This window comes from Octopus sinensis, linkage group LG6 (genome assembly GCF_006345805.1).
Source record: "Octopus sinensis linkage group LG6, ASM634580v1, whole genome shotgun sequence".
NCBI classification, from domain to species: domain Eukaryota; kingdom Metazoa; phylum Mollusca; class Cephalopoda; order Octopoda; family Octopodidae; genus Octopus; species Octopus sinensis.
Window position 1 is genome coordinate 57074256 of NC_043002.1, and position 27987 is coordinate 57102242.

Here is a 27987-nt window from a genome sequence, read left to right on the forward strand (position 1 = left end):
TATATATATACAAAGTTAATCCAAACATGAAAACACAAAGAGAAAACACAACAACGCGAGGACGTGGAACAAGTATAGTATTATTGGACGCTCAGGAAGGAAGGGAAGAAGAAGAGTTTTACGTTTCGAGCGGAGCTCTTCGTCAGAAACATAGGAAAAGGAAAGATCCAAAGAAGGGAAGACGGAGGAAAACAAAAACCGTTAGATTAACTTCAACATTTAAATTTAATTTGTCAAAATATTTTCGTCGCTTTGAAATTGCGACCTGTTCACTGACAAAATTCCGTGCTGCAGCACGGAAAACGTTTTTTTGTGTTTTTAAATGGCTTATAAACACCTTCCATGCTGCGATTGTATATACATACATACATACATACATACATACATACATACATATATATATATATATATATATATATATATATATATATATCTATATATATATAATATATATATATATATATATATATATATATATATATATATTTATTTAAAAATGAAAGAAATCGAAAAAAGTTAACAAATGAATGAACCTACCGAAATAGAATATTTTAGGCATTTGTAAGAAAGATCGTGCGAAGGAGAGGTGACGATGAATAGCTCCTTTAATACATCGCACGGTCGATTACGATATATGCGAAAAGGTATAAATGAATATGAGTGCCAGCAGGAAAAGAGGACGACAAAACCGGTAGAATGTCAAAAGAAGATTTTATTTATGTGTTAATGTGTGTGTCTGTGTGTGCGTCATAAGTACATATATAATAATAACAATAATAGACAGGCTGTCATGTATACATGATGTGTACGTATGTGCATAAAATGCAGAGCGTTGAAAGAGTCTATAACAGGACGTTAGAAGAATGTTCAGACACAAGGACGATAAATACCAGTTCGTAGTAAAGCACACAATAGTTCGTAATAAAGCACACAAGAAGTTGAGGCGAAGTAGCTGAGCCGATTGAGACACATGTCGTCTAAGAAGTTGTGGCCACTATGCCGCTGCCGGTCTCTTGATACAGGAAGATCTCGCAGGTTGTACTTTGTGTTAACCATGGTGAAGTAATTCACAAACAGTGAGGAGATAGAACCTGGCGAGTTGCTGGTGTTGCTGTGTATGTAGAGAGGTGCTCTGTGGTCAGTGGTTAGACCTTAGAAGGTCTAGAACCAAAGACGAAATACGGTGTTGAAGCGAGTGTAGCAATTATGCTATCTTCATTGCTATCTTCACTGTTTGAGAAAAACATTAGGAATGATCTCGTTTGAGATTACAAATATCTTTGACTAGTTTAACCTTGTTGTGTCCACTGATCTGATTGGTTAGCATGTAAGCGCGGTCTGTCTCTCTACTTATTTCGCGCCAGTGTGTAAACTGACCAATCACGGTTTTCGGATAGGACCTTTCATTTGAGCCATCTTAACTCCATAAATAGGCTGATTATTTGATGATTCACCGCCTTTCGGCTTAAGACCTTTTAAGGTCTTGGTCGGGGACCACACAGAGCTTACTCAACCATGTTCCAGTTCGAAAGGCAGACGACAGCCAAGCCAACCATACTATGAAGACACTATTGTAAACCAGCGACAGACAGAACGTCATCACCAACATCGTCTCTATCTACGAAGATTTCAACTTGTACAATACAAGATAAATACAGATTCAACTCATGCTGTTAGTGTGAAAATCTCACCACGGAAAAACAGTTGCAGTATATATATCTGAAAGAATATCTATATCAAGAGAAAAATATGCACAACAAGTGATTCAACTAATCTCCGCTCCGAGATTCAAATCTTGTTATAGAACTCATTATCGTGTACTACATGAACTGGTAAAATAACTAAAATAATTCCATTTTAACTCAAATTGTTGAGACTTCTCTTATGCTCTGTTGTATTCGCATGCACCTTATTCTGTACTTCTGCCGCACACACGAACACACAGACACAAATATTATAAGCATGCATTCATGACACAACACTGCGCTAATAATCACAAATCACTTTGTACACTGTGAATAAAATCTATCTTCTCTTTATAAAAGTAGAACGGTTTTTGGCGTCCTTTATTCATCTACTCTGGCACTGCATACAAACACGTATTATGGCTTATAAAATATGTTATGTTGGGATGCGGCCGTGCGCTGTACAAGAGGAGAAATATGTCACCAAACTCCTCACGTACGGTCGTATTCTAACACTAGCATTTTATAGGGGACCAGTCGGCGCAAACTGAGGCCCAGAAGAGACTGTCTCACGTGACCTTATCAGAAGGCTGAGATTGGTTGGGTTGCACATTGGCGTGCAATAGAGCAAGAGACAAATTGCGCCAATACCAACCAATCAGAGTAGTGGACACAACAGGGTCCAAAAGGGCAGCCGAAGGCTAGCTGTTATCTACTACGTCCGTATTTATGTATATATAACAGAGAGAGAGGGAGAGAGAGAGATAGAGAGAGAGAGAGAGAGTCCACTACACATATAAAAAATTGAAGATGAATAATTTTCATAAAAATCCTCTTTTAGTTCTACGCACGAACGCTGATGGTGTACATATACACATACCGCACTCTCTCTCTCTCTCTCTATATATATATATATATATCTCACACACACAGACACACATACTGCTAATTATCCTCTGTGTGTGTGTGTGTGTGTGTGTGTGTGTATGCGTGAATAACGTTCGTATGTGTATGTGTGCGTTCTATTAGCGATTATTTGAATCGCTCTCTTTCTGCTTCCCCCCTCTCTCTCTCTCACACACACACACTCTACTATTGTAACAGATTGTTTACACCACCCACCAAATTAATCGTTTGCACTTTAATATAAAAGCTAGATCGGATGCGATGAGCTGGTATAGAATCGTTAGCATGCTGGGCGAGATGCTTAGCGGCATTTCGTCCGTTTTTACGTTCTGAGTTCAAATCCCACCGAGGTCGACTTTGCCTTTCATCTTTTCCAAAGCAATAAACTAAGTACCAGTTGAGCACTGGTGTTGATATAATCAACTTACCCCCTCCTCTGAAATTGCTGGCCTTGTGCCTATAGTAGAAAGAAGAATTAATGTTATGGAAGCATGCTAGCAGAATCGCTAGCAAGCCGAAAAACTGCTTTGCGGCATTTCGTCGATAAAATAAGAACCAGCTGAGTACTGTGGTCAATCTAATCGACTTACCCCTGTCCAGAAATTGTTGGCCTTGCACCAAATTTTAAAACCAATATTAAAGTTAGACAACCGGGCGAAATGCTTAGCGGTATTCTGTCTGTCTTTACTTTCTGAGTTCAAATTCCACCGAGGTCGACTTTGCCGTTCATCCTTTCGGGGTCGATAAATTAAGTACCAGTTGAGTGTTGGGGTCGTTGCAATCGACTAGTCCCCTCTCATTTAAATTCCTCTATATCAGTGTTTCTCAGTTTTTTTTACCCTTGCGTAACCCTTAAAATAAATTACATGTCTAAAAAAAATTACAAAAAAATTACATACTATATCTTTCTCATATTTTCTTTTATCGTAGTTTACGTAGTAAATATATAATATAATATAATATAATATAATATAATATAATATAATAAAAATAATATAATATAATATAATATAATATAATATAATATATATATATATACATATTTCTCTTTTACTTGTTTCAGTCATTTGACTGCGGCCATGCTGGAGCACCGCCTTTAGTCGAGAAAATCGACCCCAGGACTTATTCTTTGTAAGCCTAGTACTTATTCTATCGGTCTCTTTTGCCGAACCGCTTAGTTACAGGGACGTAAACACACCAGCATTGGTTGCCAAGCGATGTTGGGGAGAGAAACGCAAACACACAAACACACACACACACACACACACACACACACACACACACACACACACACACACACACACACACACACATATACATATATACAACGGGCTTCTTTCAGTTTCCGTCTACCAAATCCACTCACAAAGCTTTGGTCGGCCCGAGGCTATAGTAGAAGACACTTGCTCAAGGTGCCACGCAGTGGGTCTGAACCCGGAACCATATATATATATATATGGTTATTATATTTTTTTGATAACATAATAGGATGATATCTATATTACAATATTCCAATAACCAATATGTTTTGTATGTATAGTAATACTACGATCATGAAATTAGCATTAGCTTATCTCACTCTTTTTCGTGGAACTCCTAGGAACCTTTTGTGGAAGAGTACGTCTCCAGGGAACCCTGGTTGAGAAACGCTGCTCTACATTAACAGAAGAGGTTTGAAATTGTGAAACGACAAAATTTTGATATTCTTCAATTTTGTTCAACTTTCTCGAACCTGTTTTCCAATAGAAGATATCTCAGTCATTGATGTCTGCATAATGCAGATTTTTAATTCATTATCTAGGCACAAAGCCAATAGTTGAACAGATGGGAGATATAGTTTACTAAATCACCCCCCTCCATTCCAGTTTATTATTATTACATCTTATTTCCATCGATTCTGGAAGGATAGGAAGGAAAGTCGACTCTGCGTGACTTAAATATCGTTATTAAATATACCAAACTCTTTATAATCATTTCCCATTTTAAATACGATGCTTAAACCAAAGTTTTAAAGTGAGCTAAATGGAACCTAACTCTGAGTATTAGAATTAACAACAAAAAGAATTTGAAACCTCAGTTGAGAAAATAAAGAGAGAAGCCTTCACTCAGCCTCAAAACACATATACGCGTGCGCACAGAAATTTACTCATACAGTTAGAAAAAGGGAGTAAGGGAGTGAAAGAGAGATTGATAAATAGATAGATAGAGAGTAGAGAGAGGTTACAATTTATTAACTGAATATGATTCCTTCTTCACAGACACTTAAGAGAAATGTGCCCACATACATAGAGAGAGAAAGGGAGGGAGAGAGAGAGAAAAGGGAGAGAGAGAGAAAGGGAGGGAGGAGAAAGGAAGAAGGAAAAAGAAAGTGGAAGGGAGAACGAGAGGGAAGGAGTGAGACAAAAAAGGGAGGGAGGGAGAGAAACATTAAAACGTCTGATGTCAAATAAGTCAGCGTCGAATCAGCGGGGCCAATGAGCGGCTCCAAGTTGTCTAACACTCTCTCCTTTATACTTTGTACAACACACGAAAGTGATGAACTGACAGAATCGTAAGCAGACAAAATGCTTAGCGCTATTTCTTCTGGTCCTACGTTCTGAGTTCAAATTCCGCCGGGTGTAAACTTACCTTCCTTCTTATAGGAATTGTCAAGAAAAGTTCCAGTCAAATACTGAGATCATTGCCATTACTCGAAGGCGCATGGCTCAGTGGTTAGAGCGTAGAGCTTACGATCGTGATGCTGTGAGTTCGATTCCCGGACCGGGTTGTGTGTTGTGTTCTTGAGCAAGACACTTTATTTCATGTTGCTCCAGTTCACTCAGCTGTAGAAATGAGCTGCGACATCACTGGTGCCAAGCTGCATCGGCCTTTGCCTTTCCCTTGGATAACACTGGTGGTGTAGAGAGGGGAGGCTGGTATGCACGGGCGACTGCTGGCCTTCCACAAACGATCTTGCCCTGACTCGTGCCTCGGAGGTTAATTTTCTAGGTGCAATCCCATGGTCATTCATGACCGAAGGGGGTCTCCTCCTGCCATTCCCCAAAGTGTGCAACCCCTTGCCAGTTTCAGAATTCAGTAAATAAATAAAATAATCTGATGAAGACCACAAAGGTAATAAGAGAATCTACGGTTTTCGATTCCTGAATCAATATATTCATCTTCAATTATAATAACAGAAGTAGAGAGCTGGCAGAATCGTTAGCACGTCGGACACAATATTTAGTGTCATTTCTTCTGGCTCTTTTCGTTGTGAGTTCAAATCCCGCCGAGTTCGATGAAATACAGTGCTGTTCAAGTACCGGGTTCAATGTCATCAACTTGTCCCTCCCCACCCCGCTCAAAAATTGCTAGCCTTGAATCCTGTAACACACCGACGTCCCGTTCAGAGGGAATGTTGTGATCTTATAAGCCATGAAAACCAGGTAACCGGCCTATGTAAGTCCTAGGGCTCAAAGGTAAAAAAAAAAAAAAGAAAAAAAAGGAAAGAAAGAAAAAGAAAGGATGACTATCACAGCATTCCGTACAATCTCCCCCTACGAATATAAAACCCAGCACCGATGTAAAGAAATACGGAAATTAAATAATCGATAAACAAACAAACAAATAAAAAAATAAATGACGACTAGTTATTAGAAGAAATATTTGTAATGTCACATTTAAATAGAGCATTGTCTTACCTAGTATAGCAAATATGTTTAACTAATCAGTTTGAACGACTGCCCTAAAATTATATGAGAAATTAATATTTAATATCCTTTCTAATGTCACAATGCAGGTTTTCTTCTTTCTTCTCCCTCACATACCTTAGACTATAACAGTAGAACTTATGACTTATATAACCTAGACCTAGCTAGCTAAACTACTTACCTTATTTATCTATAATTGCATATATATACATATATATATGTATATTTGTACAAGAGTATAGAGTAAATAAAGTTTATTTAGATATTATAAATATGTAACAAACAGAAACAAAAAGAAAAAAGTACAAAACAATGGCATAAAATTGACATTTGAAAGTAAATATAAGTAAATATAATGGAGAGAGACTTTGACCGAGCAATAAATGTATAAAGCAGAAATGACAGATGTGGTCATAAGCTACCTGAGCAGAAGCCGGCCTGCAATTGGTCCAAGTTGATCACATGGCCTTGAACTTGCAATCGCCATATTATTAACATAGAGTAGAAGAGCAGCCTGTTGTCTGCTTTGCCTGCTGCTATCATCTCGTTTTTTTCCTTCTTGCTTTTCAGACCACGCTTTCGCTGTGGTGCAGTTAGTTACATAGAGTTTACGACGACTTTCTAAACACTTTACATGGACCGATACGCACGTTAACTCTGCCTTTTATTTATTTAGAGTATTTTATTTATTGGCAGTTAACTCATATTTCGCGGGGTAAATTTTTTTTTATACGAACCCCTTCGGTGAATTAAGGAAAAAAATTGAATTTGGGGATTTGACAACTAATTTAGTTCAAACCACGGAATATTTGGAGGCGGCTACTTTGATAGAAAGAAAGTATAAAGGAGAAGAGAAAAAGTTTGAAAAGAATTATTTTCCCCCTTTATTGAAAAAGTGCGCTGAAAGTTAAAAGACGCAAAGTCGTCCGAGAAAACCGAGTATAGTGTTAGAAAGTAGAAAAATAACAAGATGAGCGATAACGTGCAGGATACTTTTAACAAACTGAAATTACATCCCCGACTTTGTCACTTGATAAAATGGCAAGATTTCAATGGTTATGGATTTAACTTGCATGCTGAAAAAGGCAAAGCTGGCCAGTTTATCGGAAAAGTGGATGAAGGTTCTCCAGCCGAAGCTGCTTTTCTCTATCAAGGGGACCGAATAATCGAGGTGAATGGTGTGAATATTGGCAATGAGAATCACCAACAGGTAGTCCAGAGGATCAAAGCTGGTGGAGATGAGACCAGATTATTAGTTGTCGACACTGAAACGGATATCCATTTCAAGGCCCAGAAAACTGTGGTACGTGGAGAAATGCCCGAAGTTGCATATTGTAAAACCCCTGACATGCATGGGTTTTCTACCCCGATTCTGAACTACAACCAAACTTTGGGTAAGCTTCTCAATAACTTTTCATAATTAGTTTTATTACTTTCTATTTTTTTTCCTTAAAATATTTTATTTACAAAAATTAATTAGTAAAAGCGGAGGTGTTTGTTGTTTATAACCTGACTGTTCCTTTAAGTTGGGGAACTGAAACACACAACAAATAATGTCTCCTATTTCTGGTGGCCCTTAAAGCTGAAAGTGACGAGTCGTGGGACTTTTTAAATGTTAAAGAAATTTAGCAAATTATTATCTTGTATACACAGTCTTATGTACACGCACGCAGTCTAAAGACACGCACACTCGTGTGTGTATGTTTACAGTTTTGTGTATATGTACACGCATACACACACAAGTTGTGTACACATTCTTGTGTGTATATATATATATATATATATATACATGCACACACACATTTGTGTGCAGGAAAAGCTGGTCAAAGGTGCGGCAAGGGAACGCTATGCGATTATCTCTATTTTGTGTTCTATCTAAAGAACACAGCTCACATTATTAATACTACTACTATTACTACCTTCTCACACAAATGAGATAAGCAGGCACGAGTCAAAACAGTAGCATATAGAAGGGAATTAAAAAAAAAAAAGTATTTATATATAACCCCGAAAAGTTGTTTAACAAAGAACTGTACGAGTTGTTCTACATGGTTAACCTGTTTTAAAGTTTTTCAGAACTACTCTAACCCCGCTAATTTCTGACTTCTAAGCCTGTTATCTAATAAATATATTATGTATGTATATAAACTGTTATATATCTCTGGAGGGTGTATATTAACTAAGGACACTCGACAAGATAACGGGCCAGTTAAGATAACCCTCCCTCCACAACCTGAGCCAGCTCGAATGTTGTTACCTTGTCAGTATAGCTTTCTTTCTGAAGTATTCAAGTTTTGTACTAATGTTATTGAAGAAAACATTCTTTGCCACGACAGCAGTATTAAGAGAGGTGTGTGAACATGTGAATGAATGAGCGCGCACCTATCTCTAGACACACACGCTTCTATATGCGTTGTTAACCTAATACATATGTATATATATTTTATTTCATTAAGATCCATGTATTTACTGTTGTTCTTACTCGGTTTTTAAGGGACGCTATACAGAAATCCCCTCTCCTCAGGTTTTTTTTCTCATATGTCCATATAACACACACACACACACACACACACACACCGCAAGTTTCTAAGACAAACATGTTTTTATGTCGGTAAAACCTAACAAACACCGAGGGCTATTGTGCAGTTGTTTCTTGGCTGCTACTGCTTCACCTTTCCGCGGCGACATAAAATTATTTTATAAGAAATATTCAGAGGATGATAGAAGCATTAGTTGGTGACAACTTCCTTTTGATAAACTCCTTCGCCTCCCACAACCTTATTACTCAGGTTAAAAACATTTGTCCTCCTACAAACCGACCTCCCTCACGTTTCTTTTTAAGTTTGGCCTCTTTAAATGCACCTTATTGACGACCGAGGGCGAATGGTTGAGTCTGTTGCACCTCCCTTTGTATGTGTACGAATAAACGCGTTCGCGCATATGTGTATAAACGTGTGTGTGTGTATATTGCATGTATACTCATGAATGTTTATACATCAGCACTTGAATATATTCGTGTGTATATAAATGGTTAAACTTTTTCATATTTTGTCTTCATAATCGATATGTAGTATCTGTATACGCACACTCATGTATATACACATTCACACACACATACATTCACACACACACACACACACACACATACATTCGCACACACACACATACATTCGCACACACACACATACATTCGCACACACACACATACATTCGCACACACACACACATACATTCACACACACACACATTCGCACACACACACACATACATTCGCACACACACACACATACATTCGCACACACACACATACATTCGCACAACACACACATACATTCGCACACCACACACACATACATTCGCACACACACACATACATTCGCACACACACACACATACATTCGCACACACCACACACACACATTCGCACACACACACACAACACATACATTCGCACACACACACATACATTCGCACACACACACATACATTCGCACACACACACACATACATTCGCACACACACACACATTCGCGCACACACACACACACATTCGCACACGCACACACATTCGCACACACACACACACACATTCGCACACACACACACACATTCGCACACACACACACACACACACATTCGCACACACACACACACACATTCGCACACACACACACACACATTCGCACACACACACACACATTAGCACACACACACACACATTCGCACACACACACATACATTCGCACACACACACATACATTCACACACACACATACATTCACACACACACATACATTCACACACACACACACATTCTCACACACACACACACATTCTCACACACACATATACATTCTCACACACATACTTACATACAATTAAAAAGATTAAAGATAAATTTGAACTTTGTTCACCTGTATAATTTCTGCCATTTTAATTATCTATACATGTTTTCTTGTGATAAATTTTGAAAACAAAAGAAAAACAACTCCCTAAATTTTCCCCTATTTAGCCTGTTTTTAGGGTCTGTAAATATAGACAACGATCATTTTTCTATTGACAAGATAAAAAGTAGCAAATACTGAACTTCTATATCCGTATGTTATATTTAGAAACAAGCTAATATTTATAATATTTTTTTTTTTTTTTTTAAACCAGGAAGGAACTTGGGCTCTAGAAACTGTCTAAATACATTTTCCATTGTGTATTTGACAGATTTCATGATTATTCTAGACTAGATGTGTACATATGCTGCTTATTTTAATCGTTCGATTTTTCTTTTGTTTCTTCAATAACTTTCTTTAAAACTTTAATTCTTTCCCCCGTTTCTTCGTCTCTCTAGCTTTGCTAAAAACACGGTTTATATATAATTCAATTGCTTTTATTCGGGGCCAAACTACGTAGTTGGTGTAACAGCAATAAACGCACGCATATATATATAGTTTATGGTTGTTTTTAGACCGAATTATAAAAATTTTACTTCAAACTGAAGAATTACTCGATACTTTGAAATGTATGTATTTATACTTTTGCAAGAGGAGTGACAGGGACTTCGAAGTTTCGACTTGCCTATACACACACACTCACACATATATATATATATAGGATAAAAGCGATAAGCAGTGATGTGTTTAAATACAAACTTGTTACCAGTTCAAATATGCTTCAGGCATATTCGAACCCGTGTGTGTGTGTATTTAAAAGGTTTCATAAAACGTATGGTGAGTGTTAATAAGTAATTTCTCAATGTGGGCGGTGCGAGTGAAAGAAATTAAAGCAGTTATAAAACGAACCCACTTCACATAGCGCAGATTGTCAAGTAGCAACGTGAATTAGCGCCTTCAAAGTCGAAATATATTCGTAACTTTGCCGCTTTTAAATTCCGATTTATTATTATTGGTACTTATTGAACTTGTCTGGCTAGTTTTATGTAAAGTTTCTTGTGAATAATATTTTATTTTTTGCGTGTTTGAAGAAAAAAAAAAATCAAGTCTTACATAAAATAATTGTTAACCACGTTATAATTAATTTCTTCGTTGAAAAGGAGAAAAAAATAAACAAAATTTACTGTGAAAATGACATTTTTTTTACAATTAATATTCTATGCACGAATTTGTCACGTTTTCATTTTCTTTTTGTGTTTGTCGTGAATTTTGGGGTTTTCCATTAAGTAAAGCATATTGTTTCTAGTGAGATAGTATTTAACTTCCGGTATGTTAGGGGCCACTATTTAAAGATCTTTATGAATGACACACATTACAATTTAGGCATGCTCAGAGGGGGAGGGAGTAAAAACAAGGGTTTTTTTGTAGCCTTTTTGCTAAGGGCTCTCTGACATACCTCGTTGCTCCTCCGTCCCCACTCAGCTCAGGAATTTTTTGTTTAAATATTTCGTCTTTACTCAGTTGGTACCTTGCTAAATTTTCATTTTCGTTAGCATATGTTTAAGATAGATAACTAACTACCTACCTCCCACCGCACTATACTTTAATCAGAAAAACAAACAAAACATCTGAAGGAAAATTAACGAACAGGCTAATACCAGCTATTTAGCACAGCCGAATCCCAAGTCATAGTCTTCGGTGATGAGAATTTCCTCTTGGTGCTGATTTAAAACTACACACACACAACATTGTTAGAGGTTTTTTTTATATCACTACCATCCACCTCCTCATTATTATCATCATCACCACCACATTTGTTTATATGGTTGCCATTGACATCTCCGTCTCTCTCTCTCTCTCTCTCTCTCTCTACCTTATTTTAATGATCCTCTTAAGTACAGGACACACTCTAACGTTGCTAGAAATGTTTTGCTCTCACCCTAATTGTTAATATTTCTATTGTCAGTGGACTGAGATGGGAAGGTTAGGGTAGCGAGAAAGAGCGGAGCAATGAAATAAGAGTTCGGAGTTCGTATCCCACCAATGCGACTATGTATGTTATTTATTTCTGCAAGGATCTATAAAAATAAATACCAGTAGCTGTAATATTTTCAATGTTTTATTTCTATTTTCCTTATTTATCTAGCATATGTGGAAATAGTGAAAATATATTCAAATATCAAAATTCTCCCCCATCAATTAACACGATTATATATTATATGCAGTAAATAAAAATAACAGGATATAAAAACGAATACGTAAAACGAAACTAAGCAGGCAAAAATAAAACATTTGTGATTATATTAAGCATATTTAAAAAATAGAATACTTTAATTTCTCTAAATGCACAAGATCAGGGAATAGATCCCCTATCAATGCGTAGTCATGAATTTGAAGAAAATTGTGGTGCGTTTTAAAACTATAATGAAAACAACTACAGCATATAAGTTTTATCTATACTTAATTTATAAATAATGAAATTAACTATGTTAATGAATTTATATCTGCGGATGGTGTGTGTACGTGCGATTCTTATTAGTACTTTGTAACTTTTTCTTCGTTTGCTGTAATTTCCATCGTCATTAAGTGAACAATCGGACGTCGTATTCGACGGGAGACTCCACCATACCTTACCTTAATGTTAATTAGTATAGTCTCAATTGAGTGCTTTTAGATCCCGTCTTCCTAAGGGATTTGTTCCAAATCCCTATTTTAAATATCTTTATGCTATTTAATAATACAACTGCGAAACGCAACCCTATTTCAGTTGATGTATGGAAGAATGTCTTATATTCTTGTTTTAATTTCTCACTCTTTATCAATATGCCTTTTCTCGTTTGATTTTTTTTTCATTGCTCCCACTTTTTTTTTTTCTGAATTTTTACTGTTCTAACCGGCTGGTGTAATCTCCGATCAGCGGACTTCCAGAATAGCATTCCTATCTCGTAGAGAAGGGGGAAAAAATGAGGAATTGAGTAGTTTCCTCCCGTGAAAGAATCTTTTTCTTTTTACATTTTGTACCCCTCCCTTCAAATTCCATTCCTTTTTCAGGTAAATGTTTACTATTACACCCGTCTCACGAAGTTGTCTCGTTTAGAAAAACAAAACTTTTTTTTGTATAATCGTGTATTTGTATATTTTTAGAAGGTAACAACGTGTAATTTTAAGCTGACACCGTATCGATATTAAATTCCATATTCATTAATTCTCCCAATTAATTTTAAGCTGACACCGTATCGATATTAAATTAATTCCATATTCATTAATTCTCCCAATTGACAATTTAGTAATTTCTGACCCGACAAAAGCCCAAACATTTTAAGCTATAAAACTTCCCAACTTTAGGGTGTAAACGGAATAGGAGTTAATAAATACAATCCCCAAGAGAATTCTGGTAGTTACCTTTTATAGAGATGTGAAATGTCTGTTTTAGGTGAGTTTGTTTATACTATTGTTAACCATCAAATAATGGGTGACTTTGGAAGTGTATTTTTACCACCATGGGTAATATTAGGAATATTATAACATACATGCAATAAATTATCAAATTTCTTGGTTTTTATACGAAATGACATGAATGCTAATTTAAAAAAAAACAAAACATCGTCATCATTTAACGTCCATTTATCCATGTTGGTATGGGTTGGATTGTTTGACAGGAGCTGGCAAGGCTGGAGCGGCGCTAGGTTCCAATTGTCTGTTTTGGCATGGTTTCTATGGTTGGATGCCCTTCCTAATGCCAACTACCAGCACGGGTGCTTTATACGTGGCACCAAATGAAGGAAACGTTCAAAACGTTTTTCAAAACGAATTTATTCTTTTCCTATACGCTTGAAATTCATGTTCGTTTGAACTAAACCGTTTCAGATTAAAATATACCCTTGTCACACCGAGTGAAATCTCTTCTTTGCCTTGTCTCTGTCTGCCTGTCTGTCATATACCCACTCTCGCAGGTATTATGTGTTAATATATGGTGGAACAATGCAATGTATTTTTGTCCTCATTAAAAAGTGATTTTAGTGACAGCTTCCCATTAAATTTGAAATAGAATTGTTTAGGAAGGAACTGTTTCTAGATGTAATTTTAGTTTTATTAATCTCAATTATTACCTTTTATCTTCCTCTCCTAATGTTATGTAAAAGAAATGGAAACACTGGTTCTTTTAATGATTTCAATATTTGGAAATACTTTTTAACATGAAAAAAATAAAACTTGTCCCCTAAAATCCCTCTCCTGTGTGAGTGGAGGGGACTATATAAAGCACAAGGAGTTAGGTGTACATTCAAAACTTTATAAAGGATTATACAGCTGTTCTTTTACACATCATTTAATGTCCACTTTTCCATGCTTGCATGGGTCAGACAGAATTTGTTGAGGCAGCTTTCCTATGGTTGGATGCCCTTCCTGCTGCCAACCCTTACCCATTTCCAAGCAGTGTAATACTTTCACAGGAGGTTGGAAACAATGTCACTTATATGACAGTCATGCTTGTTTACAACCATCACATGGTCTAAACTAGGGTAGACACACACTCACACACACCTGTGCAGGGCAGGCTTCTTTCAGTTTCACTTTACCAAATCCACTCGGAAGATTTTGGTCAGCTGGGCTATAGTGGAAGACACCTGTCCCGGGTACCTTGCAGTGGGACTGAATCCAAGACTATATGGCCAGGAAATGAGTTTCTCAACCACACAGACATGCTTCATAGCCATGCCTGCTTCTATATATTTTTTGATCTTATTTGAGTACTAAATATCTTTATTGAACAAATGAGATTAAAAAAAGAAAGCAACCAGCATGGTTTCGCAAAGGTTCATTACACTTTCTTCTTCTACTCTTCTCCTTAAACATTGTACTGAATCCTTCTTAGAGTTGCAGTTGACTTGGAACTCTCAATCTGTTTCTTATCTTCCAGTGACTATTTAGCTTTATCCATCCAATGCGGTTATCCCTCACTTCCAGTGTAGGAAGTCATTGAATATATCCAGTAACACTGCTCCTATTCAATTTAGTTTAATTGCTTAAAACTTCTAAAAAATATTTTTTAATATTGGTTAAATGACAAAAATACTTTAATTAGTAATGCAAATATAGATATACACATTCTTTTATTGTTACTTGTTTCAGTCATTAGACTGGCCATGCTGGGGCACCACCTTAAAGAATTTTAGTTGAATGAATCAACACAATTCATTTTTTTTTTCAAGCCTGGTATTCTATCAATCTCTTTTGCTGAACTGCAATAGTGACCATGTTATTTCTTAACTTTTAAGTTCAAAACCTGCCAAGGACAGCTTTAATCTCCTCTTTCTGTGGGTTCATAAAAGCAATGCCAGTTCAAGAACTGAACTTGCTTCCATCAAGTATATCCACCCACCAACAAAATCTGTATACTTTGTGCTTTATATCAGAAATCTTGATCAGAATTGCTGTGTAGTAAAGATTGTTTGCCAACATAACATGGCTGTCCTGGTTTAGGACGAATGTTGCTGTAATTTAGCCCTAGGAGACATTGTCTCCAGCTGGCTATACAACACAATCTGTGTCCTTACATTTTCAAACAAGGGAATCTAGCACCCCCACTCAGCTCAAAACAATATCTGTGTATTGCGATTTCCAGGTTATTTCTCTTCATCAGTCCAGTGGTGGGGCTAGATTCCCTTGTTTGAAAATGTAAGGACACAGATCGTGTCATACAGCCAGTTGGAGACGATGTCTCCTGGGGCTAAATTACAGCAACATTTGTCTTAGACCAGGACTGCCATGTTATGTTGGCTGAATATCTCGCATTGTAAGATATAAAAATAGTAATTTCCAGAATTGCTATCACTAAAATGTGGGCTTTTGGATTTGTTTGTGCCATAACAAACAATGATTTTAGCAGATTTATATATTTTCGATATTTGGAATAAATAAGTTGTAAGTTGGCTGACTTGTTATCACTCTGGGCAAAATGCTTAGTGGTATTTTGTTTGTCTTTACATTCCGACTTCAAATTCTGATGAGGTTGATGTTACCATTCAGTGTCAACAAAATAAGTACCAGCTTGATACTGAGGTTGATATAATTGACTTACTCCCCCCCCACCAAACTTGCTGGCCTTGTGCCAAAATGTGAAACAAATGTTCAGAATGAATGAAATTCTTACAGCTGAGTCTTCAGTGAGTGATACTGTGTAACACTGGGAATTGAACCAATACTTTTCTTTCCTCTCTGAAGATTATTATTCTTTCTTTCTTCATTGTGTGCATCTCTTACTTATTTCAGTCATTGGGTTGTGGCCATGCTGGGGCACTTCCTTGCATGGTTTAGTCAAGCAAATCCCCCTCAGTACTTTTAAATGTTATTTTGTTGGTCTCTTTTGCTGAATTGCTAAGTTACAGGGACATAAACAAAGCAACACTGGTTAAGTAGTGTGTGGACATGCATGGACACATGCATACACTCACACACTCTTTCTCCCTCTCTCTCTCTCTCACATGTATTTCTGCACAATTTCCATCTATCAAATTCATTCACAAGGCATCTGTTGGCCTGAGGCTATAACAGAAGGCACTTGCCCAAGGTGCTGCACAGTGGGACTGAACCCCAAACCCCACAAAGCTTCTAGATGCTAGGGGTTCACCACAGCTTTATGCATGTCAGGGTACTAAACTAATGCACTTCATTAAATCATTTACTAAATTAATTCCTGACTTGTTACATCAGTGATCATTGTTAGTTATTCAGATTAAACCTGGCATCCATATCAAGTCCCATCCCTTGCTCCTTGAGTGCCTTTTAGCACAGGTTTCTTTCTTGTTGCCATTTAGCCCATTTCTTTGATCTGAGCCATGGTTTCCTTCTTTCTCCTGACCAACTTTAGGATTTCACAAAGCTCATTCACACTTCTCTTCTAAGCCTGTAACCCTTCTGATACCAATCCACTTGAGACTACCTCACTAATTCTCTGGTGTGAGTTCGATTCCAGGTAGTGACCTGAATAATAGTAATAATAATTAATGATGGGAGCATCATAGCCATGTGTTGAGAGGGATTCTTTGGGGTTTGAATAATTCACCTCTGGAAGCATGGGTGTTTCGTTCAACATCCTTAAACAACCCTTATTCAGGGACCTTTTGAGCAGGATGGGTTACCTGACCAGAAGAAAATTCTAACTGGGCCCCACCCGCAAGGTCATGCGTTGTGTTAATCTTGATATGAGATCACCATGTCGCGCACATATGGTTGTGATTGATGCATGTACCTGTATAGCCTTATCAGACAGGTAGTCATGATGGGTATACTGGGCTTCGTATATTTTACCCCAGTGTCACTTTGATGGCATGCACTGCTCTCTCACTTAATAATAATAATAATATTGAAAAATACCTTAGGAATGAGAACCCAGGTTCAAAATTTCCCAAAGACACCTGAAGAAGGCTAGAGGGTATATCAGCCGAAATGTTGTGTTAACAACAAACAAGATGAGGACAAATATCCGTCAAATGTAAATAATGTAATGTGAAATTTCCTGTTTGAAAGTGATCTAAACTAAAATCTGCCATCAAAATTTCACGTCAATGTTTGCAACACTAGCTTCAATAATGACAACATTATCTAACCGATTTCATTTTCTAAATTTATACAAATGCAGTGCATAGAATATTTCCATAAAAATATAGTACCCACCCAAGGGGTTTTGACCAAGATTGGCCCAGGCCATGCCCAACTTAATAGCACCACCTGATCTTTTAATTTCTCTTGTACTATATGTTAATATTGGTTTCAAATTTTAGCACAAGGCTAATAATTTTGGGGGAGGGGACTAGTTGATTACATCAACCCCAGTGTGTAATTGGCACTTAATTTATTGCCCCCACTCCCTGAAAAGCAAAGCTGACCTTGATGAAATTTGAACTCAGAACATGAAGACAGATGCTTAGCAGCCTTTTGTCTGGCATAGTAACGATTGTCAGATTGCTGCCATAATAATAATATAACAGTAATAATCCTTTCTACTATAGGCACAAAGGCCTGAAATTTGGGGGAAGGGATTGAGTCGATCGCATCGAAACCCCCCTCCCCCCATCATACTCAACTGGTACTCAATTTACCAACCCTGAAAGGATAAAAGGCAAAGTCAACCTCAGCAGAATTTGAACTCAGAACCTAGCAACAGGCAAAATACCACCAATCATTTCATCCGGCATGCTGACAATTCTGCCTGTTTGCTGCCTTAATAATAATAATAATAATAATAATAATTGAATTTATTTTGCATTCGGTTTATTTGCAGAAAGTACTAGAAGTCTTTCCTTTCATAAAACTAAATTGATCTATACAGTTCTATATTTAAGAGATGAGGAATTATTTACATTATTTACATTTGACATATTTGTCCTCATCTTGTTTGTTAAGTGTTTCAGCTGATATACCCTCCAGCCTTCATCAGGTGTCTTGGGGGAAATTTCGAACCTGGGTTCTCATTCCTAAGGTATTTTTCTATGTTATTATTATTATTACTATTATTATTCAGGCCACTTCCTGGAATCAAACTTGGAATCTTGGGGTTAGTAGCCTGCACTCTTAACCGCTATGCCATAATACCTGTGGGCATATGTAAATTGATTTAATTCTGAATAACTTGTTTGAAAAAGGTTTTACTTGTTTGTCATTTGACTGTGGCCATGCTAGAGCACCACCTTCAGTCAAAGAAATTGACTCCTGGACTTATTCTTTGTAAGCCTAGTACTGATTCTAGGTCTCTTTTGCCGAACCGTTGAGTTTCGGGGACATAAACACACATCGGTTGTCAAGCAATGGTGGGAAGAGAAAACACACACACACACGTATGCCGGGCTTCTTTCAATTTCTGTCTACCAAATCCACTCACAAGGCTGTGGCCGGCCCGAGGCTATAGTAGGAGACACTTGCCCAAGGTGCCAATTAGTGGGCCTAAACCTGGAGCCATGTGGTTGGGAAGCAAGCTTCACAACACACAGCTACTCCTGTGCCATGTTAATGATATAATTATTAAATGTATATACCAGAAGTGAGAGAAATATAAAGCTTACTAATCATAGGTGATTTTTTTTTTCTAACTGCTGTCCGTAGTTTAATAACTACAGTAGATGGTATGTCACAGCCAACTTGTGAAAGTTTGTGTACCTATTCATTTCTTTAACTTTGAGTAGTTATTATATATGCAGGCCGACAGCAACAGCAGTAGTAGTAATAATAGTAGCAGTTTTAATAGAAGTGTATCATGTAAATGAAAGATTATAAACATGTTGCAGATAATTTACTTACTAAATGTAATAAATGTTAAAAGGAGAAAAAATTTTAATCTGCCTTTATTCAATTTTGAATTTTTTTCTTAATTTTAGAACATCACTTTACATTTTGTGGGCAAATCTTTTTATTTAGAACGAAATACTTTCTTTCTTACCTGGTAGTATTCAGGTCAAACTGTCAGTTATGTAAGCTTCCTCCTGTCTAGGGATTGAGGCAATATGACAAAGGTTGTTCTAGTAGATTGTAATATTATGTGTTTGAAAATATTTCACCATTGCTAAATGTAAAAACATGGTCAGAAAAATCAATATTGCTTAGCAATCATCTGTCTGCAGTTGTTGTGGTGATTAATTTGTAGCTTGCATGTTGATGATGACTGCAGGGGGAAGAAAACCTGGTTAGTGAGGCAATTAGAAATGGTAACAGTTCTGGGGGTTGTTGGGAATTGAGGCAAGGAGAAAAAAAGCAGGCATACTGGACAGAGATGGTAAATAGCTTGTTCGTTGGGAAGGCCAGGAAATGTTGGGAGAAGACGGTGGTGGTTATATTTAGTTGTGTATTAATGAGTGGTGTGGCAATCAAATACCTTGTTCTTGGCTGTAGTTTAGAATGACTGTGAAAATAATGGACCTGTTCCAGCCAATGTTTTATAGAGTAACCAAGTGTTGAGAACTGATGGTTACCTTTGCAGAAGTTACCTAGTTTTGGGATGCCATAATATCTGTAATAAAGTAGTTGGTATCAACAGCTAAGAGTGTGGCTTGGTTGTTGCAAGTGTTTATGACGAATAGACAGTTCTAATAGCCCCCTCCCCCCCACTGTCTGTCACTGTTGTAATAACAACCTGTCAGATGTCATATTTGTGAAGAGCTGAAAGGAAGTTAAATGTGCCACATAATATCAAGGTATATGACTTTAATGGAATTACAATTGAGAACATTGGGAGGTGGTTAACCATGTTTTCTCTTTTGTTAATGAAGAAGTTTGTTATTAAGATAATTTCTAATTGGATTTCCTTCACTAACTCCAGGTTCATTGACTTAGGTATCTTTTATTAGATTCTATTTAATCACCTCAACATAAAATTCATTTTTTTTGATAACATTACTTTTTTCTTTAAGTCTTCTAACATGACTATCATTTCTCCCTCAAAATTTTATTTATTTTTTTTTTTTTTAAAGAAAAATCACTTTACCCTTAAGATTTTTGCAACATTACAAAATAAAATCCTGTTTTTATGTCTTCAACATCATTTAAATTCCATTTTCCATGCTGGTATGGGGTGGACGATAGTTTGACAGGAACTGGCAAGCCAGAGTGCTTCATCAGGCCACAGTTGTCTGTTTTGGCATGGCTTGTATGGCTGGAGGCTCTTCCTAACACCAACCACTTTGCAGTGTATACTGAATGGTCTTTAGGTGGCATGGCTGCTTTTTGGGTGGCACTGACACAAGCACTTTTAAGGTGGCACCACTTGAGGAAAATCATTATGCCAATCCTCTTTCCCTAAAATCACTAAAAAAAAAAATTATCCCTTAGCCCCCCCATCCCCCATAACTGAACTCACCAAAGATTGTGAGGTCAACTGGTTTGTCGCATTCGTTTGAATGAGAGCCAGAATTTCTGAAAGTTTCTCGAGTCACAAAGTCTAAACTGGTTTCATGAGAAGTGTACCATGGTTAGTGTCAATAGTTCTGACTTGGATTCACTCATTGACAATTGGTCCAGCTACTTGGCTGCCTTTTTTCATTTTCTCCCTTTTAATGAGTTTCATTGTTTCAGCATTAGATAATCTTTTTTTTTTTAACTTTTTTTTTTTTAGGATAGTTCATATTTGTTGTTTTGTTAATGTGATGTAATATTGGTGTGATTTTCATAATTGCTTTGAATCTTAAACTATATAACTTGTTTGACTTGTTTAATAAGAAACAAAAATATTTCCAAAAGTATCTGTAATGTCTTCGTTATTGTCTATTTATTTATATACTGCAGGCATAGCTATGTAGTTGAGAAGTTTACTTCGTAATCACATGGCTTTGGGTTTTAATCCCATTGCATGGCACCTTTTTGGCAAGTGTTTTCTATATCCCCAAGCTGACCAAATCTTTGTTACTGGATTTGGTAGAAAAAACTGAAAGAAGCTTGTGTGTGTGTGTGAGTGTGTGTTTCTCCTTGCCTTGGCATTGCATGTCCTACAGGGAGTGTCATTCATTTCTGATATTCTGTGAAAAGGCGTCTGGCCATGGAAATAATATCTTACTTGGGTATGGGTTGGTGGCAGGAAGGGCATCCAGCTGTAGAAAATCTGCCTCAGTAAACTCTGCCCAACCCATGCAAACATAGAAAAGTGGATATTAAAACGATGACAGCTTGTTACAAAAGGATCTGTCATTAACGTACAAAATAGTTAAATTACTTTGTAATGACAGCATTGTTCATGTCTGCATATGCTAATTCCATATGTAGACAAGTTACTTAACTTTGGTTTATCTGATTCTATTTCTATAGAGAAACCTGTCCTCATTCAGCATCTATTTTCATTTTCCCTGCTGGCCTGGGTAGGATGGTTTGGTAGGGTCTGATGAGTCACAGTTGCATTAGATCTTCATGTCTGTTTTGGCAATGTCTCTACAGTTGGATGCCTTCTTTCCAGCATGGAAAATGCATTTTAAATGATGATTTTAAGAGTTAGTGTTATTTACTCAACATGATTTGAGCACTCAATAACTATCTTTATTATAAACACTTGATTCAATATTAGTTTTCTTTTTATTGGTCTCAAAATTGATCCAGGCTTTAGAGTGGGTAAATACAGTATCTCTTGACTACCGCGGGTGTTACGTTCCAAAACTCCTCATGATAGGTGAAAATCCATGAAGTAGAAACAGTACTGTACTCCATATATTTTAAAATTATTTTTATAATTTGTATATATTTTATTATAAATGCAAAACAACACCACAGAGGAACCGACGTAAGCTTAAATAATAAACCATGATAGGTGAAATGCAATATGGGGAGGGATTATTGTACTTTACTTTCCTCCCTCTTTGTTTTGGGTTCATATCACTGTGTTGCATCTTGGACAAGTGTTTTTTTTTTTTTAAGTTCTGGGCCAACCAAAACCTAAATTTAGATGACAAAAACTGAAAAAAGTTCATTGTGCATGTTTCATTTGCATTTTAGGAAAGTTGTGAGTGATTGCATTGTCAGTTCTGTCACCAAACCATTTGTTCACTCCTTCGATGACGTGTCTGGTGCTTTTTTTTATGTGGCACCAACATCAGCTTCCAATACTAATGCTTTTTACATGAATGTCCATCATAAGGAATTGGTGCAAAATTTTAGGAATGTTGGCTTTTAATGCTGTTTTAGTTCCTTTGAGTCTCTGTCTATGAATAAGATAAATTTTGATCTGACTTCATACTGTTGTATAACACACATTGACAAATTAATAATCTTCAAATTTTCAATGTGGCTGTTTTTTTTGCAGTCGCATGATTTTGGGTTCAATCTCACTGCATGGCACTTTGGGCAACTCTCTTCTATAGCTCTGGACTGACCAAAGCCTTGTGGGTAAATTTGGTAAAGACTGTGGAAGCCTATTGTATGTATGTGTGTCTTGTCCCCCACCCACTATTTGGTAAGTGGTATTGGTTTATGTCCCTTTTGCTTAGTGGTTTGGCAAAAGAGACTGGTAGAATATGTACCAAACTTAAAAAAAGGTACCCAAGTAGATTTCTTCGACCAAATCTCAAGGTGGTGCTCCAGCATGGCTACAGTCTGAAACAGCTAAAAGTAAAGTGTAATTATGAAACTGAATCCTTGGAAATTTAGATTGGAGATGATTTTTGCACTCTTTGAACTAAACACTCCTGATAAAAACATATTTTTGTTCTAAATTTAGAATATCTTTATCTGAGAAGTTCTGGTTAATGAAGAAAATGGTGCCAAGCATTACAAGAGATGGTAATGCATTGCCACAAGGAGCAACTAGTCCAGGCTAAAGGAATATGAACCACAGCAATTAAGATATCAGATAAGATCTGATATTTCTGTGATGTAATTGGCACTGACTGGTAACGGGGCCAAGAATATGTCACCAGTGGCTGCAAGATGTCTGGAAGGTGTTTAACAGTTACTCACAAAGAGTCTGACTGTTTACTTTTTTTTTTTATTATTACAAGCAGAGCTCAGTAATAATACTGGCCAGTATAAGTACATATGCTGGCTGGGTCGATTTCTCCATTTTCACTATATGTCAATTTGTGAGAGAAAGAGTTAACATAAAGTGCAAGATGACTGCATAGCAGGCAGTGAGTGAATGCCACACACACTCTCACTCCTCATGGAGATGAGGAGAGGGTATGTGTGTGTGTATGAATTTCCACATGTTGAGAATAAATTTCATTTTCAATGTTTTGTCTTACATTTTGAATAGTGTTTTAATTGTATTTCAACCCTTTAGCATTTAAACTGACCATATCTAGCCCTAATATTCTACCTTCTTTGTGTTCAAACTGGCCATGTCTGGCCTCTCACACATACCCTACAATATCATTCTAAAAAATAGGTGAAGGAGTGGCTGTGTGGTAAGTAGCTTGCTTACCAACCACATGGTTCCGGGTTCATTCCCACTGCATGGCACCTTGGGCAAGTGTCTTGCCTCAGGCCAACCAAAGCTTTGTGAGTGGATTTGGTAGATGGAAACTAAAAGAAGCCCATTGTATAGATGTATATATATGTTTGGGTCTGTGTTTGTCCCCCCAACATCGCTTGACAACCAATGGTGTGTTTATATCCCCATAACTTAGTGGTTTGGCAAAAGAGACTGATAGAATAACTACTAGGCTTACAAAGAATAAATCCTGGAGTTGATTTGTTTGACTAAAGGTGGCGCTCCAGCATCACCACTGTCAGATGACTGAAACAAAAGAATAATCAGCCAGGAAAATGTTAGCAGCAATGTATATTTGAAGGTACCTTGCCATTTGAGAGAAGCTTGATTGCATTCTGGGCCTCTGCTTCAAATGCCTGACATGCGACTCTCCAAGAGACTGGAAGGCAAGTGTATGGAAGGTGGGCTGAAAAAGTGGGTCTTCCAGAAGACCCTCAGTCTAAGAACTTTGAGATCAACCCTGACATCTGAGAAATGCAAATAAAAGAGCCTCCACCCTGGCAAAGATGAACCAACAGAAGTGCCACCTATATACAAAACAGAATTTCAGAGGCACAAAGAAAACAAATTACATGAGAGCAGAGCCATCTCTTTGCCTTCGGTCCCAATGCAACATCAGTGCCCCATCTGCTGCAGAGCCTTCCAAGCATGTATTGGGTCGATTGACTCATAGTTGGACACACTGTGCGTTGTCTTATCCCATGTGATGTCCTTGGTCATCATTGACAATGATGGACAAACTAATAATTGAAGGAAAGATCAGGTGTGTGTGTGGGGTGGGGGAGACAAAAGCATTAAGGGAACTACTGGATATTTGATGCATTAATTATTGCTTTTAAGAAGAAAAAAAGATTAAATTGATATGTTTGTTGAAAGTTGGAATGTCATAGGATGATAGCTACAATAGAATGTGAAATTTGATAAGCCCTTAAACTTGATATGAAACTATTTTTGTGTCACATACTCATACTACTTGTATGTGTGTGTGTGTATATATATATACACACACACACACACACACACACACACACACACACACACACACACACACACACACACACACACACACACACACACACACGTTTCAACAAATAAAAATGTAAGGTCAATATGCACTTATATTTCATCATCACTTGGTATCTGCTTTCTATTGCTGGCAAGGGTTGGACAGTTTGACTGTATCCAATAACTCAAGGGACCCCATCTCATTCCACTGCCTTGGTTTTGGTATAGTTTGATTGGTAGTATGCCCTTTATGCCAGCTAGTTTTTGCTGTGAGTATTGGGTGTATATTTTTTTCTTCATTGCACCAAGATCTTGTGAGGTTGCCTTATAGCTAACAAAACTAAAGGGCTTCCTCAGCAGAAAAGGGGGTAGAATTTGTTTCATGTCCATTCTTAGTGACAATTGCAGATCCATGTCCAGAAGTTTTCAGCAGCCACGATTGACAGGCCAGGAATGGTCTGGAGGATTTTTATGGTGTTACGTTTTATATTTACATAGATGCAGGCATGGCAGTGTGGTAAGAAGTTTACTTCTCACCTACAGGATTCTGGGTTCAGTTCCACTGTGTGGCACATTGGGCAAGTGTCTTCAATAACCTTGAATTAACCAAAGCCTCATGAGTGGATTTGGTAGATGGAAACTGAAAGAAAGCCATTGTCTCTTTCTGTTTACCCCACCCCCAACCACTGCTTGACAACCAATGTTTGTTTATTCCCCCATGACTTAGTGGTTTGGGAAAAGAGACCAATAGAACAAGTCCCAGGCTTCAAAAAGAGAAAGTACTGAATTAACTCATTTGACTAAACATCCTTAAAAGCAGTGCTCCAGCATGACCACACTTTAATGACTGAAAATCTGATTTGTTACTCCCCCCATACTGTTATATTTGTTTTAAGACCTCATCTTTTACTTGTTTTAGTCATTGGATTGTGGCCATTCTGGGGCACCACCTTGATGCTTTTTTTCTTTTTAGTTGAACAAATCTAACCCAGTAGTTTTTTTTTAGTTTGGTACTTTTTGTTGGTCTCTATTGCTGTACTGCTAAGTTATAGATACATACCACCTATTGCCAAGCTGTGGTGGTGGGTTATTGACATGTTTCCACCTGCCAAATCCACTGACAAGACTTTGGTTGGGACCAGGGATGTAGTAAAACACACTTGCCCAACATGCCATGCGGTGGGACTGAACTTGGGACCATATGGTTAAGCGTCATAACCACCTAACCATGCTTGTGCCATTGAGAAAGAGAAAAAAAGTCTGATCCCTAGCTATCGAAACGAAATAATTACATATCTAATTAATTAATTAATGATAAAGAACTAAACAATCTGTGCAATTGGGTGGGTGGGGGCAGTTATTTCAGGGCCTTGTTTTGTTCCAAAATTAAATTTTCTTTTGTTGTTAATCTCTTCCCTAAGTTTCTTTTATTCATTTTAAATAAACGTCACTCAAATTTAAGGTTTTCATTTTTTCTCCAAACCAAGTTAGCTGCTGCCACTTACTTTCCTCTTCCCTAACACTTGCTCACACTTAAGTTTGAACCAATTTCATTTCAAAGATGCAAGAACCTCTAATATACTTGTTGATTAGAGTTAATTGGCATAATTGACATGAAGGATGTTCTGCAAGATGTTGTTGTTTATGTGTAACATATTTATCCCAAGATAGAAGTCTTTTAATAATAAGCAAAACAGAAAATGGAATTTTTTGGGGGGGTCATTTTCTTTTAGAAAAGCATTTCAATTGAAAATTACAAAGTCGTAAACAGGAGGCTAGTCGTAAAAAATATTCAAAAAGCTAAAATCTTTTCCTTCTCTTAAGCTACGCATAGAAATTATAATTTTCGAATGTCAAGTTCTTGATGTGAAATTTAGTGTTTTGTTAGGGCTCTTGAAGTTGTTTTCATGCAATGGTTCTAAAGAGGAAACATTAAAAGTGGTTTTTCTGATTTGCCTTTTCTTGGGAAGCTATAATTAAAAAAAAAAAATGTGAATTGTACCTCCGCATAGTACTTGTGTGTGTGTGTATGAAGTGAGTTAATGACTGGTAAGCTAGCTTGGTAGTAGACACAATGCAATCAGCATGTTTGATAAGGTAGGACTGTGTGTGTGTTTCTATGTTTAATACAGTTCAACAAGTGATTTATTGACAAGACGAACAACATCTGTATTTGTGTTTCTCAACATTTCGAGATGCACAAATGTAAATATGTCTGTCACTCTCTCTCTCTCTCTCTCTCTGTCGCTGTCTCTCTCTCTCTGTCGCTGTCTCTCTCTCTCTGTCGCTGTCTCTCTCTCTCTGTCGCTGCTCTCTCTCTCTCTGTCGCTGTCTCTCTCTCTCTGTCGCTGTCTCTCTCTCTCTGTCGCTGTCTCTCTCTCTCTGTCGCTGTCTCTCTCTCTCTGTCGCTGTCTCTCTCTCTCTGTCGCTGTCTCTCTCTCTCTGTCGCTGTCTCTCTCTCTCTGTCGCTGTCTCTCTCTCTCTGTCGCTGTCTCTCTCTCTCTGTCGCTGTCTCTCTCTCTCTGTCTGTCGCTGTCTCTCTCTCTCTGTCTGTCGCTGTCTCTCTCTCTCTGTCTGTCGCTGTCTCTCTCTCTCTGTCTGTCGCTGTCTCTCTCTCTCTGTCTGTCGCTGTCTCTCTCTCTCTGTCTGTCGCGGTCTCTCTCTCTCGTCTGTCGCTGTCTCTCTCTCTCTGTCTGTCGCTGTCTCTCTCTCTCTGTCTGTCGCTTGTCTCTCTCTCTCTGTCTGCGCTGTCTCTCTCTCTCTCTCTGTCTGTCGCTGTCTCTCTCTTCTGTCTGTCGCTGTGTCTCTCTCTCTCTTCTGTCTGTCGCTGTCTCTCTCTCTCTGTCTGTCGCTGTCTCTCTCTC

At 37.5% G+C, this 27987-nt stretch overlaps 1 protein-coding gene and 1 long non-coding RNA gene across 6 annotated transcripts in view; both read left to right on the forward strand.

Annotated features, from left to right (window-relative positions):
• Positions 1-6741, forward strand: part of LOC118763933 — a 21445-nt gene extending 14704 nt beyond the window's left edge. The window contains exon 3 of the long non-coding RNA XR_004999703.1: positions 6732-6741. This is a non-coding gene — a long non-coding RNA (uncharacterized LOC118763933). The remainder of the gene's footprint in view (positions 1-6731) is intronic.
• Positions 6742-6747: 6 nt separating this feature from the next.
• Positions 6748-27987, forward strand: part of LOC115212804 (Na(+)/H(+) exchange regulatory cofactor NHE-RF1) — a 62516-nt gene continuing 41276 nt past the window's right edge. For 2 of the 5 annotated variants that reach the window (XM_036503949.1, XM_036503948.1), the window contains exon 1: positions 6748-7671. In XM_036503949.1, the coding sequence (XP_036359842.1) occupies positions 7248-7671 (424 nt within the window). In that variant the 5' untranslated portion in view covers positions 6748-7247. The remainder of the gene's footprint in view (positions 7672-27987) is intronic. The other 3 variants (XM_029781512.2, XM_036503950.1, XM_036503947.1) reach the window with 2 other exon arrangements.